The 15,557-nt window shown below is 39.5% G+C and overlaps 1 protein-coding gene across 2 annotated transcripts in view; it reads left to right on the top strand.

The window, feature by feature from the left end:
- Window positions 1-15,557, top strand: part of SCFD2 (sec1 family domain containing 2) — a 199,878-nt gene that overhangs the window by 160,253 nt on the left and 24,068 nt on the right. For both annotated transcript variants that reach the window (XM_088130741.1, XM_088130747.1), the window contains 2 exons: window positions 4,519-4,664; window positions 9,225-9,359. In XM_088130741.1, coding sequence (XP_087986867.1) covers window positions 4,519-4,664; window positions 9,225-9,359 — 281 coding nt within the window. The remainder of the gene's footprint in view (window positions 1-4,518; window positions 4,665-9,224; window positions 9,360-15,557) is intronic.

Here is a 15,557-nt window from a genome sequence, read left to right as displayed (position 1 = left end):
AGAGGAAGGTCTGGAAAAATTGTTTTCTTTAGTTTCCATTCAAGGGTGTCTGCATTAAAAGATTGCTTTTAGCCTTGTTTACCAACTGTACCTTTTTTATAGCAAAAATACATCTTTCTTCAAAACAGCTTGAAAACCTCAACTGGCCAGATGAATCACTCTCTAACAATAGTTCCGTATACAGTGGTACCTTGGTTCACGAACTTAATTCGTTCCGTGACTCTGGTCACGAACCGAATTGGTCGTGAACCGAATCAAATTTCCCCATAAGGTTCAATGTAATTACGGTTAATCCATTCTGAACCATTTTTTTTTTTTTAACCACAGAAATATGACACAAAGTACAGCACGAAGAGAGAGAACGCTAACCTTGCTTGACGCGACTTCTGGCGTGGAGGACAGGAAGGCGGGTGGGGAGGCGGATATTGCTTGGAGAGAGAGTCCCCCTCCCTACAGGAAGCCGCGACTACGTGTCACAGCAGGGAAAATGGCCGCGGATTCTGTTCGTAATCCGATCCGGCGTTCGCGAACGGAGGCAAAATGTTGCGAACGGAGCTGTTCATGAACCGAATTGTTCGTGAACAGAAGCATTCGTGAACCGAGGTACCACTGTATCTCAATGTATTGGATGTCTTCCAGTCCCTTGTTGAGCCTTCACTTAGAGAATACCTGCTGACTCACTTTAAATTGAGATTAGTGACATTTTAGTCCATATCTCTGAGTTTCTCGATGATTTTTATGCATTGCCATAATGTAAAGGCAAGTGGTTGAGCAATAATTCCTCAGCTCAGTGGCATCTAGAGGGGCAGAGGAGGGTCGAAAAAGTAAAAATAGTAGTCACGGCAGTATATCCGTCAACATCATACCATATCCTTTGTGTGATGATTGGGCTGCTGCAACCACGATCTTCACTTTTTTGACCGTCCGCCACTGCCCCAGCTCTGCCTCCTGGAACCACCCATCCAAGTAGGAAATGGACCATTGCAATGCATACCTGTGCAGAAGGATGCAATGATAGATAGGACTGAGTATGGCTTTTGAGAGAAACAACAGAGTTATCAAGATTTCTGTTCCAAACGTTCATCAGAATAATTCTAAGAAATCAGGTTCAACTGAGAATTACAGAAGATGCCCAGTAACCATCTGCATCAACCCCTTTCATAAGAAGGGGGTGTTAGCAACCAGCTTGAGTTGTTCATATCTTGGGTTTTTTGCAAGAGACTGATTTTATATTTACACAACCACAGGTTGTAATATAGTGAATTTATCCTTTCTTTAAAACAACGTTTTCAGCTCAGCAGTCCAAAGTAAAAATAGCTTGAGAGAGTTAATAGCATCTATAAAAGTTCAAATAAACACTTATACAGCATTGTTATGAAGAGACCAGAAATGTTCTGCCTTTGTTTTTAAAGACTAGTTCAAACTAGCCGAAGGCTGCTGCTGAATGGTGGTGGTTCCATTTCTATCCTGAAAAATGATTCAGTAGGTTGCAAAGGCCCAGGGCAGCCTGAACATTTTAGTCTTATTAGTTAAAAAAAGGTCATGTGTTAGAAATAATGGCAGAAATTTATCCCCACGCAGTGCTATTTTAACATTTCCTCCTCCTCTTCCCACAGTTGCAACATAAATACTTGGGTTGTTGATATGGTGACAGGAAAGTGATGATTCTCAGGAAAATGGCAGATGAACCACTTGCTGCTGGCCCTTAATGTAATGTTGGTGAATCCATTTTAATGATCTGTGCTATGTGGATTGTCTTAGTATTTGGCAAGATCTGCCTCCGTACTCTGTTTCTGCGTTGAAAGTGGGGGTGAACTGTTGGATTAGTGGAAGCCAGCTTTCAAATAAACAATAGAGGAAACTCCGTAATACCTAAGAATACATAAGAGTAAGGGAGAGAACAAGCTTTGTAAAGAGAACACATGGGATCAAATTTGCTGACAAATCTTTGATATGAAAATACTAGATCCCATGGAAAAGGGATGTAGTAATGATAGTAGTTTTTTATTACAGTGAAAGACCAACACGATACAAATCAGAAAATTAATAAAATGATTAAAACTTACAAGGTCAGTAAAACATGAATAGTAGATAGCGACTGCACAAATTCTACAGGCAGTATAGCAGGACATAGCGACAATTAGAGAAATCAAACCTTTCTGATCTGATAATAGGTTCGGAGGATTCAATAACCCTGAAAAATTCACTGGAATTATATAACATGGATGGATGTCCTTGTAGAGAATACAATGTAAAAGAAAATAGGGCATGGTTTTAATAAAACTCCTCTCACATGAATAGAGCTGGTTTTCATATGGTATTTTCTTATATTTCCCATCCAGCACAATTGTTAGTAACACATTTAACATGCTAAGGTAAAAGAGATGTGGAAAGGCAGATGATGGAGTTTGTGAATTAGTTATTCTAAAGAAAGAATTGCTGCTCACATAACATAAGGTATAATAAATGCATTGGCTCTACAGGTAGTCCTCGCATAATGACCACAGTAGGGACCAGAAAATTTGTCATTAAATGGGGCGGTCATTAAGCAAGGCATCATGTGACCACACCCAATTTTACAACATTTTTAGCAACAGTCATTAAGCAATCATGCAGTTGTTAAACAAATCACACAGTCATTAAGTGAATCACGTGATTCCCCATTGCTTCTGCTTGCCAGAAGCCAGCTGGGAAGGTCACAAATAGCGATCACATGTCCCAGGGACGCTGCAACCGTCATAAGTGCAAGCTGGTTGCCAAGCATCTGGATCACAATCACATGACCGCAGGGGTACTGCGATGATCATAAATGTGAGGACCAGTCATAAGTTACTTTCTTCAGCACCGTTGTAACTTTGAATGGTTGCTAAATGAATGGTTGTTAAGCAAGGACTACCTGTGTTAAGATCTTTGGGGGAAAAAGAAAGATGGGAAAGCATGGAAGCAAAAAATGCTGGGAGATGTCTTATGGCTCCGCATTCCCATCATGTCAGCCTCCTTCCGCAGCTAAGCTGATTTTCTTCCAGCTCCAAAGGGTTTGGGCTGAGCCTGTGCTTTTTTATCATTTTTGAGAGCTCTTAAGTCACCTCTCTGAATGTGGAGTTCTCTGATAGATTATCAATGAATCTATCTTAATACTTTTCTAATCAGATTCACAATTCCTTGCAACAAAGTTGCGGACCATGAAGAAAACTGCACCCCCACTCCTCATTCCATCATGTCCCCAAGTACCCCCTCCCTCGAGAGAGGAAGAGGGCTCACGCATTGACCACCGGCATCCCCCAGCCAGCCCTACCTCACCAGCAGGCATACGAGTCACTCCCTCATCCTTCCCTCAATGCCCACAGCCATTAAGAGATTTCAGATTTCTGCCTTGGTTCCAGAGCAGCCAATCACACTCACCTGTCAGGCCTTGCTGCCAGCCAATTGGGCACAGGGGACGGGGGCGAGTAAGAGGTCAGAGATATGCCCATGATGATCATGTGTCCTGGGCTGAACACGCCAGTGCAGCAGCACTGAAGCGACCACAAAATTCCCAAATTTCAATCCCACAGGAGATTGAATTGATTGATTGATTGATTCAATCCCGGATTTTGGACACATTCTGTAAGTTAGCCCATTTGAGGTACCTTAGTTCAATGATGGTTGCCCTATGACACAGTGTTTCGCCCAGTTGAAGGTTATAGACATGAGAGTTTTAGTAGTATATAGATTCAGTGGGACATGTTTTAAGGCTCTAAAAAGAGCTGCAAAATTCATTGGAAAGCAAGAATTGAAGCCAAGCCTCTGGAATGAGAAATCCATTCTTGAGTACTTATGATCCATGCCTCATGAGATAATAATGCACAGATCACATTTCTCAACATTGTTATGTTGCACTTCTCATCTCAAAATATGTACCAACACACCTATTTAAGAGTAAAATAAATGGGCCAAATTTACTTTATGGGGAAATTCATTCAGAAATATTTAAATAGATTTTCAGCTTTGAATTTTGGGTAGATTTTTTAAAAATCAGTGGCTGATGAAAAATGGAGCAGAAAAACCTTATGAATGTGTGTATATAAGACTGTTAGACAAACTAGGGTATAAAGAAAACTAAAATGCCATTTGTAAAAAGTATCAGATTGCGCTTTTTCTCAGGGTAAAGCTCAGGTTGTCTCATTTCTGATCACACTAGAGTTCAGTTACCTTTTCTTAATTTTTTTTAGCTGGAAATATAAACTGGTGATCCTTTAAAAATTCTCTAAGCAAAATAAAGAGATTTGTTTTCACTCTCTGCTGTAACTTATCAAATGTGGTGTTCAAATTGATTGTTGGCTTTCTTATGGAGTTTGGCAAGTTTGCCAGACCCCATCAGGAGAACAAAGAAAACCTCAAAAATATTTAAGTTGCATGAGCATGCCTTAAACAATTTTCCTCCAACTCCTCTTCCCTTTCCTCTTTTTTTTTTTTTTAACGCAAAGAAGTTAAAGTTATTTGGTTTTATGGAGTAAATGTATTTCTGCATTGTTTCAGGCTGTGAGTCTTCCACCAATGTAACATTTCCAAAAGCCACGGCTGCAGTGAATGAGATCTTTAAGAGCCTAAGGGACATTACGAGAGCTCGGACACACATGAAACAGTTTAATTCAGTACATATCCCGGGGAGCCACGGCCAACAGGCAAGTTGACATGTGTTTTTCTAATCAGATTTCATCTCTTTTACTCTGGCACACAACCAAAATTACTTTTTGCTGAACGTGACCAATTGTGTGGTGTTCAAATATAAAATACATTTTGCTCCCCATAAGTGGGTTTTTAGAGTACATCTTGCCTCCATGTGCCATCACATTTTTTTAGAGTAATTACTTAAACTGAAGTAATTCATTTGAATGATGGCAGTTTTACAATTGCCATCCAAGCAGCATTCTCATAAACTTCTGAAAACAGACAGATTAAAGAATAAAATCTCTCTGTCTCTCTCTCTTCCAATTATACCTTGCCTTTCAGCTCTGGTGAACACCCGCTATGTCTTCAAAATCCAAAAATAAAAATGGAATACTAAAAGTTATAATTACAGATTTAAATGAATACTGATGAAAACAATTAAACAATTAAAAGCCTGTCAGAAGAGATGTGTCTTTACAAACTTTCTAAACACTGAGCAAGTGAAACCCACATAGGAGGGAGTAGATTCCATAGCCTTTTGAGTAACAGAGGGAAGACCCTCTTCCATCTGCCCAAAAGACAGATCTCTCACAGCAGGGGCATCTTCAGAAGGAGCTCTCCTGCTGATCTTAATAACAGTATAAGTTCATAACAAAAGAAGTGGACCAGGATAGTCAGGCCCTAAACTATTCAGGGCTTTCAAAGCAACACCCTAAATTGTCCCCAGCACGGATCTGCACCTTGCTCCAGTTAGCAGCCTCGCTCCTGCTGCATTTTGCACAAACTGAAGCCTCTAGGTATTTTTCAAGGGTAGGCCATGTAAAACATGTTGCAGCAGTCAAGACAGGACGTAAACCAGATGTAAACAATCTGATTGGCTGAGGAACAGACCCGGGTTGTGCATCAGGCATAATTGTATAAAAACACCCCTTGTCACAGCTGCCATATGCAAAAACGGCTACTGCTGAGGATCAAGGAGTAGCCCAAACTGCAAAGCTGCTCTTTCAGAGGAATTGCAACCCCATTCAAAGCAGGATGACCCTAAATCTCCAAAGTCAGTCTCCTGTTTATCAACAGCACCCCCATCTTTTTTGGATTTAATTTCAGTTTCTTCTCTCTCATCCAGCCCATTAGTGAATTTATGCAGAGCACAAAGGTACCAATTGTTTCCTTGGACTTTGCTGTCAATGAAAAATAGGACTGGATATCATCAGCATACTGATGATACCCCACAGTTGGACAATCTTTCTAATGGTTTTATATAGATTTTGAACAAGATAGAGTCCTGTGGGACAATGTAGTTCAGCAGCCATGGTGTTGATCTTCACATATTGATCTTGACCCCTTCCCTCCCATGATGTCACTATGTTTGCATCCTATCCCCTCTCAACCCTTAGAGGACAAAAAGTAAAATAAATTGCAGCGTAAAGCCAAAAAAGATTACCTACCCTGCCTTACAACAAAGGCAGAACATTTTATGCTGTCAACTGGATGGCGGGGCCAATTCCAGGTACAGAAGCTTCAGGTAGCATTTAAGCTGAACCAAAGGTGATAGGCTTACTTTAATCTTACTATAATTTATACTCAAGCTGTATTCCCAAGCTGTATGGAAGATGTGGACCATCCTTAGTGGATAGTTAACCAACCGTTGCAGGAACTGAAGCCTCAATGATAAATCACTGCTAATATGTTCCATTTGTTAAATAGGACTTACTTTTCAAACAGTTCTTCGTTATATCAAAAAACTAGTTGATTCTTTTTAATTTCATACATTTGCTATTTTGGAATCTTCTCCAAATGCATTATATTGCATAAATATGAGTTCACAATAACAAGCAGTCCAAAAAAGATTTGCATCCCCTAGGATAAGTGTAAAAATGTGCACCATAGGAAGTTCTGACTAGTGCATCTGAATTTCCTTTGTGCCTGGGTAGAAGAAAAAAATGTGCTGATGTTCTAAAATGCTGGATGAGGAAATAAATTTTGATGGTCATAATTGTTTCTGAAAATGATTTTTCCTTCAAGTTGTTCAGATGAAGTGATTAGTTTCTCATTTTTTTCCTTTTTTTTTTCCCTAACGTAAGTGGCACTTCCATTTATAATTTCCACAGCTTGACCCTGCATGTGTTTTCTAAGAAAACTAGAGAGAGGCTTTCTTGGAATAGCAAAAGTAAGAAAATGCTGCCTGCCTGCCACTAATTTTTGTAAATTATAAAGCTTCTTACTTAAATTATTGTTGTTCATTAGATTTATGGTACAGTAATTGTATAAATCCATAAAACTGAATAAGGTAGTTTTTTCACTAAATGCTTTTAATTATGTTACAATTTAATCCTGCATTATTCTAACAATATTGTATACATTAATATCACTACAGATATTTACTTTAATCATGGGTATACTGCTATTCAAATGTATAGTCTTCCACAGTGATTTTCAGGGAATTTAAACAATCCAGCCTCAGTAATGATTAATACAGCACAATTGAAGAATATCACAAAAGAAGAGCATTTTGTAATCATCAGTGAAATTAATTATCTAACAACCAACTATATTATTTGTTTAGAATTAATGCATGTAATCCCTTATGGTTGATGGAGGAGCCACAGAAATGGGTAGGCAGTCAACAAATTGGTCAAAAGGCCAGATTTCCTCAGCCTTTTATCTCAACTAAATGGCACCATTTCCTATGATAAATGAGCAGGCACTCCAAATATATTTCTGTTTATCTCAGAAGTGTTTTTAGACAATTATGCCCTTTTTGGAAGAGACAGTTGGGATGTTCAAGTAAACAACCCTCAAGAGAAAGTGGGTGATTCCACTTGCCTTGAAGGAAGTGGTGGTATGCTGGACCTAACCATCCTGGATACTTTTTGTCCAGTTTCCAACCTTCTCTTTTAGGGAAGGTTGTTGAGAAAATGATCTGGTTTTACTTACAGAGGATCCTGGAAGAAACAGGTTTCAAGTCTGGACATAGTACTGAGATAACATTGATTCCACTTGTTGATGACCTGAGGTGGAGCTGGGATGGAGCTGGTGCAACTGTCCTAGCCTTCCTAGATTTCTCAGAAGCTTTCAATACCATCAACCATGGTATCCTTCTGGACCAGCTGTAAGGAGTGGGAATGGGGTTATGGTGTTACACTAGTTGTCCTTTCTCCACATCTGGTCAAGCCCAAAGCCACTGATTTACAGGTGCCTCAGGGGTTGACATTCTTGCCCTTTCTGTTTAACATCTACATGAGGCTACTGGGAGAGGTAATCCATAAATTTGGGGTCAGGTATCATCAGTATCCTGATCATACGTAGTTGTACATCTTGACCCCTGACTAACTAGGCAATAGTGTCAAGGTCTTGTCTAATACCTGGAGGCTGTTGAGGTCTGGATGGGGAGGAGTAGACAGAAGCCTAGCGAGACCAAGTGGCTATGGTGTTTGGTTATCCTAGTTCTTGGGACCTTCCATTCTTTAGTCTTGAATGAGGTGGCACTGGACCGGTATATAATCTGGCGGTCTTCCTGGATTTTCAGCTCCTGCTTGAGGAGCAGATGGCAGCTGTGGCCAGGAAATCCATTGCATATGTTCAAATTATGAACTATTTGCACCCATTCCTGGATTGAGAGGCCCTCCTTATGGGCACTCATTTGTCCCAATGAATTCACCATGCTGCCATTAAGTTCTCTGTAGATTAATTATTTTCCCTTTCTATCACTTTAAAAGATTTAATAATTTTCTTCTAGCCCTGGAGGGTCCATCTAGTTTTTTTGAGAGTGGGGTGGGGAAGTACACATGGCCCAGGATTTGCAGGTTGTATCCTGCTACTTAAAGTATGAAGAAATCTGAATCTCCTTTTTGCAGCTAGTAAGTGTTAAATAAGAGGATGATGGCCAGGAAGAAGCTCTTTCAAGGGCCTTCTTACCGCACACTATGGCAAAGTCTGAAGTCTGTCATTTATATTTGCTAAGCCCTGAATATATAATTTGAATATGGATGGTATTCACTCTCCTTACTGCGGAAACACATTAGCTGATGTAATGGATTCCTGTTCTTGACAATAGGAGGCAAACTGACTCCAGTCTTGCATAAGGCTGGAATGAAATGAATGAATGCTATTTCAGATCTATTATTTGAGCAAAGGCAGCTATTTCAGACTATATTCTTTCTTTGCAGTTTTTCCCACTTCAAATTTCATTTAAGTTGAAAGGGCTGACTTTATATTTTCAGAGAAGCTCAAGAATTTTATCTTTTATAGAGCCACTTACTAGAAGTGAACATCTAGACTGATATTTGGCAGCCCTATTTTAAATCACATCTAGTAGAGATTGAAAAATTTTCCCAATACAAGTAGGAGGATAAATATGAATTAGTTTACCTGAAATTGGAAGCACAGTTTAAACATCTGTTGGGAGCATGCCTTCTCTGACTCACTATCTTTTCATTAAAAATACTTACAAGGCACTATCCTTCAATTACCTGGATGAAAACAACCTCCTATTTGTCCATTTGTTTAATAGTTATCATGTTTATCTTGAAAAATGTAATACGTTTAACAGTTAGGGGTGATTTTTTTTTAAGGCCTCTTATAGACCACTGATAAAGCAAGTGGTGGAAGAAATATATAATCCTGATCGACCTGACCTGGTTGATATTGAACACATGTCTTCTGGACTTACAGATCTTCTGAAAACAGGATTCAGCATGTTTATGAAGGTAAAGCAAATATATGTATGATCACAATGACATCTTATTAATATGTACAGCATTTTATTAAGAAGCAGATAAATCATTTTACCCAGCCATATATTTCCTAGTTGAAATTTCTTTTTGGGGGTGACATTGCAAGAAGAGCAGTGATAAAGTGTATAACATTATCAGATGATGATCAGTGATGGGAGTGGAGGGACTCACTAATGGCCCAACTTCTACATCCTGTATCTGGGAGTTGTTATTTTTCTTTCCCATTAACTAATAGAATTACAGTGGTCTATTGAGTATGTTGAGAAATTTAAGAAACATATTATGGAAATTAAATGTCCAATTCAGGTAGTCCTCAACTTATGACCATTTAAGTTACGACGGTGCTGAAGAAAGTGACTTACGACCAGTCCTCGCACTTATGACCATCACAGCATCCCCACAGTCACATGATCAAAATGTGGGTGCTTGGCAACTGGCATGTATTTATGACAGTTGCAGTGTCCCAGGGTCACGTGATTGCTATTTGCGACCTTCCCAGGGGGCTTCCAACAAGCAAACTCAATGGGGGAAGCCAGATTCACTTAAAGATTGCATGATTTGCTTAATGACCATGGCAAAAAGGTCATAAAATCATGCACAACTCACTTAATGACCGCATCACTTAGCAACAGAAGTTCCAGTCCCAACTGTGGTCATAAGTCGAGGACTACCTATAAGACCTGTTTTCCTCATATCTACCTGAGCTCCTGGAAGAAAGGTGAGATACAAACCTAACAAAGAAATAAGTAATAAAATAATAATGATTTTATACATTCACATCTCTATATTGTAATTAACATAATTTCACTGTAAAAATTAGTCCTGCCATTTCCCCACATCATAAATATCAAACTGCGTAGAGTTCATCAGATTCCATCTATTAAGTGACACTTAGGCTACTTCTCGCAGCTTACAGGTGGCGGTGGGTTTTCTCCTCCTCATTAAATGAGAGAGAGAATTTCAGTCCCCAAGTACTATTTCTCTCCATGGACTGAAAGACAAGAATATATATATAAAAAACAAAAACCCAAGATGTCAAGGTACCTCTGCATGTTTTGTGATCTAGATTATTTTTTTATCGAAAGATTAGTGAATATATGTTATTTGCAAAATGGTATCATGAATTTCTGAGCCTTCTGCACTAGAAAAAAATGTTTGTTATTGCATTTGCTATGCCGATGTCCACATATATTTCCCAAGTATAAATGCATAGTTTTTCATTGTTACATTTGCCACCCTTCAAGTTGAATGTGGATGTGAAAAGTTGTCCTAGGCTGTCAAAATGTGAAAAACATTCCTTGTTCTTCTTTCAAATCTGGCAGGGTGGAGACAGAGAAGCATAGTGTTGAAAGATGCTCCTGTCTTCTTCCTTCTCCCCTGCCTCCCCCCTCCCCAAAAAACAGGACAACGTTTGTGCATGTGCATTTCATCTGTGTCTCAGAAAATACCGCGGCACCACATGACAACTGTGTGACCTGCTGGTGTGAAAGAAACTGCAGTGTATTTTAAGCAGTGAATATTTTAAGCAATGCTTATATGCATGAAAAAGATTTAAGTTTTTAAGAACAGGCATAGAGGGTAATGAATTATACAGTGAATTGTAAGCAATAATGACTGTGTTCAAAAGATTTCTCAAAATAGCTTCCTGAGGAGAGAAAAACAAATCAAGCATAACTAGGCATTTCTAAATTAGAAATGAAAAAGTTCTTCACCTTTTAGCCAATTGTGAATCACTTATTTTTCACTGCCAACTTTAGTTATCGTCAAGAGCCTTTTGGGACCAGAAGAGGAGCGTTAGGATAGGGTCTCCCCAAAGGTTATGCACCCTTTGAAAATGATTCAGAAGTGCTTCCAAGCACAGCAGTAGTTTTCTGCTCATTGTTAAGGTAGCCTGTTTCCTTGATGCTTTTGCATAAGCTAGGGAAAAAAATGTGCTGTGGCTATTTTAAGAATCACATTCACTTTAACAAACTGATTCCTTAAAATAGTGCCATCTATTTTCAGGCTTGATCAGAAGCTTGAAAAAAGTTGGGCTACTTTCATGGAGAGCCAGTTTGGTCTAGTGTTAAGGCACCAGGGTAGAAACCAGGAGACTGTGAGTTCTAGTCCCACCTTAGGCCCAAAGTCATCTGGGTGACCTTGGGCCAGTCACTCTCTCTCAGTCCTAGGAAGGAGGCAGTGGCAAAGCACTTCTGAAATCTTGCCAAGAAAACTGCAGGGACTTGTCCAGGCAGTTGCCAGGAGTCAAAAACTGATTCAAAGGCACCCCTCCCCAAAAAAAACTTTCATGAAGGGCAGAGATGGGTTATGGGCAGAAACATCCCTGGGATGGGGGGAGTGTCAAAGCAGTCAAGATGACAGCCGTGGCTGTGCAACTGACGCCCCCCCCCCCCTTATTACATGGTACACATTTCAAAGTAATAGGGCTTCAGTCCCATAGTCATGGCCACCATCTTGAGTTTTTGGAACTCCCCTTACCACCATCATGGACAACCACAGTTCTGGCTGTGCAAGATTGGAAACACTTTTTCTGAATTTTTTGACAAAGGATGGATAGTCTTACACTCCAAACTCGCTCTCAGTTGACCTTTGGATTCTCACACACAAAAATGGAAGTTCATAAAAGAAGGTGGTAGACTTGCCTCTTAAGAAATCTTTCTGTATGATATTTCTCTGTTCCAGGTATGGAATGTGGGAGAAATTCCAGCTTAACTAATTTGTACTTTCTGAGCTGACTTGCAGTTACACTGTATTTTTAATTCCTAAATTTTCCAGTTGTGCTCCCCAGTAAAAGTAGCCTACAAAAATGCATATGTTAGCAGGAAGCATGCAGAAAATATCATTATATTATTTTATTAACATATTTACTTCATTTATTTTATTTATAAAATCAATATCCTGTCTTCTTATTACTTCAGAAAACTAATGCCAAGAACCATTGAAGCAAAATAAATTTAAGGCTGGAAAAAATGAGAAATGGAGCAAAATCACCATTCATAGATTTGTCTCTCTCTGTTCCAAGATCCTGTAATTGTATCCAGCTGTTTTTCATTACAACTGTAGTCAGAGTTTCTCCTGGGGCCAGATCCAGACTGTACTAGTCTCCCTCTTTGTGAGTCCAAATAATGAGAATCCACTCAATGGCATTCACAAGGCAAGATAGAGGGAGAGAAAAAAATATGCTGCAGAAATCCTTCTCTTCAGTCTGGATTTCATTTCAAGAGCACATACCCACACCTGAAACTGTTGTTTCTAAATATTATTTTTTTCTTGATGGACTTGAATTTAAAGTAAGGGTGGGCAGTGCCCTAGGCTATAAAATATTCTTATTTTCTGGCTGCATTGCATTTCACAAAGCAATGCCTATAGTCTGTAGACCAAATATTTTTTAATGCAGCTTCATAAATAAGGTGCAAAATTATTGGCCTGCAGAAAAACTATTAATAGTAGATGGATGGAGAGATCAACCTAATCCAGCATTTCTGTTATTGCATGCAGAAGAGAGACTTTCTTCTTCTCCCAGCTACAAAGAAGATGCCTCTTCTGGCAGGTTGTGGTTTCTGTATTTTATCCTTTTTACCCAGTGATTCACTTGCTTTGCAATTAGAAAGAGCATTAATATAGTCTCTGATGTCATCTAGTTGGCTAGATACCATAACCAAATAATTTATCTCAAAGAATATGAATAAAAGTATTATTTAAGATTATGCTAGGGTTTCAAATATAGTTCTCTTATTCAATTATGAAGATGTTCTTATTTTATCTTCTTCCCTGACAAGGATATTTTGTATATACTGAATTTTCTAGTATATTTTCCATTTTGCAGTGAAGCAGTTGTTTTCCTTTGGTGGCAGTTTACAATAGGCTGAAGATACTTGGATGGACTTAATGCCAGAGATGGGCAATTTGGGAGCAGTAGAGATGACATTCAGTCTTTTGAATCCTGTGGGCCATATTCCATGAATTGCGTGGGACCTGGGTGAAAAGTAGCTGGGGCATGGTACATGCCAGTAGCAATCTATAGACAGTACATTTGACATTCCTAAAATAGACTGGCAGGTGATATTTATTTACTTACTTACTTGTTAACTAACAAATTAATTAATTCATGTATCGGTCCATCCATCCAATATACAAACTGGTTAACTGCAGACCACCTCAAGGCAACATACAAAAATTGAAAAACACATCATAAAACCAAACCAAGAGAGGCCAATCATAATAACAATACCTCACATGGAGAAATAAAAGGATCACATATCTAATACAGAGTCACAAGTCACCTTGTCCCAGGGCAGCTGGAAAAGCAGGGTTTTACATCTTCCTGAAAGACAGCTTGGTCAGAGATCAGGAGTGCTGTTCCAAAAGATAGGGTGGTGACTGAGCAGGCACATTTCCAAGGCCTCATGAGATAGCATAGTTTTCTTGATGGAATGTAGAGCAAGCCAATCTTTATCTTATATATTATTTATATATAGGTGCTTTCAAGTCATTGTTGACTCCTAGATGGATCCACACAGTTTTCTTGGCAACATTTTGGAAGGTGGGTTGCCCTTGCCTTCTTCCCAGGCCTGAGAGAGAGTGCCCAAAGTCACCCATCTGACTTCATGCCTAAGGCAGGATTAGAACTCACGGTCTTCCAGCTTCTGTCCTGGTACCTTTAACCACTACACTAAAGTAGCTCTCACCAGATCTTATAGGATGGCAGAACCAATTGGAGAGAGAGATTCCTCTAATTATCCAGGCTTTATACGCATATCCACATAGGGCTTTATAGACAAAAACAAGCAACGAATTGCACCCAGTAGCCAACTGGTAGCCCGTGTAGCCCACGAGGTGTCACATGAGCAAACTGAAGCATGCCCATATCTCCTTAGATCACTGCATTCTGGACCAGCTGTGGCTTCTGGATGGTCTTTAAAGGCAGCCCCATGTAAGACACATTGCAGTTGTACAGACAGGGGTGACTAAGGGATCAATGAGAAGAGTTCTCCTGAGCTAGGAAGGGACAAAATTGAAGCACAAGATAGAACCATGCATAGATGATATTAAAGATGATATCAGATGATTGGTGGTGCCACCAAAATTCATTTAACAGTTTCAGAGGGGCTTTAGAGGCTAAATAAAACCTTTCAGGGAGCACATGCTGACCATGAAGTTGGGGGGGTTGAAATCAGGAGAGCATCAGATTGGAGAAAACTGGTTTGTGAGATAAGAAAAATCGCATATATTCTATCCTGGGACTTTCTCATTCCTGCGGAGTCCTTGGGGTTCTCTGAGCTTGGTTGTTTTCTTGCAAACGTTTCATTACCTGGCTAGGTAACATCTTCAGTGCTAGAATGGAGTGGGGCTTGCTCTCTGTTTATATACTGTGGTATCCCCTGCCAGTGGGGGTGGGAGTGGGGGTGGGGGTGGGAGTTTTGTTTTGTTCTATTTTTTTCCCTCTGGTAGTTCCTTGAGTAGGGTATTGTTTACTGCTGATTGTATGTCTGGTGATAATCTTGGTGTTAATCTCTGCTTATCTCGGTGATGATTGCTGGTGAGGAGGTGTTTGGTCTTTTGTTTTCCTTTTTATTGTCTCTTTTGAATAGTGTGTAGATGTTGTTTATCTCTATGTGCCTGTTGACAGCTGCCTTGTCTGAATACCAAGCTGTCTTAAAATGAGAGGGAATTCCTGGAAGCTTATTCACCTCTATTTTTTCCCATTCCTGTTAAGCTTGCATGTGTTCCCTTGCCCTGTAACAAAGATTATGTGTTGCTTGTTTTTCCCTTACATACCCCTTATGCATTGCCCCCTACACACCTACACACACACGCACACACTTTTGCTTAATCAAGTTTCCTTTCCTGGCTTATGAAGTTCAACAACTTGTGGGAATCATTAACAAATCATGTCTAGGAAAATGACGGGCAACAAATAGCCATACATCTTCCAGAGCTTAGCCCAGATTTTACTTTGTCAGCCACAGTTTGTTTGGAGTTGAACTGCACTAGAGATATGAGAGGCAGGAAGAAGTTGATGAAGAAAGATGGCTACCGCTATAACAGTACAAGGAAAACCCACAAAAATGTCGTTAGAAAATTTGTCATTAATCAATATACAGCTATAGATGTTATCCAAGCTTGAAGAAATGTATTTTGCTTGAGCAGACACCAACAACTGTCAGGGCA

The sequence above is a fragment of the Python bivittatus genome, unplaced genomic scaffold, assembly GCF_059951505.1.
Source record: "Python bivittatus isolate LINGU-HERP-01145 unplaced genomic scaffold, Pbiv_v1 ctg000070_np1212, whole genome shotgun sequence".
Classification (NCBI taxonomy): domain Eukaryota; kingdom Metazoa; phylum Chordata; class Lepidosauria; order Squamata; family Pythonidae; genus Python; species Python bivittatus.
The sequence above is the reverse complement of the archived record's forward strand: the minus strand, read 5'-3'. Positions and strand labels throughout refer to the sequence as shown.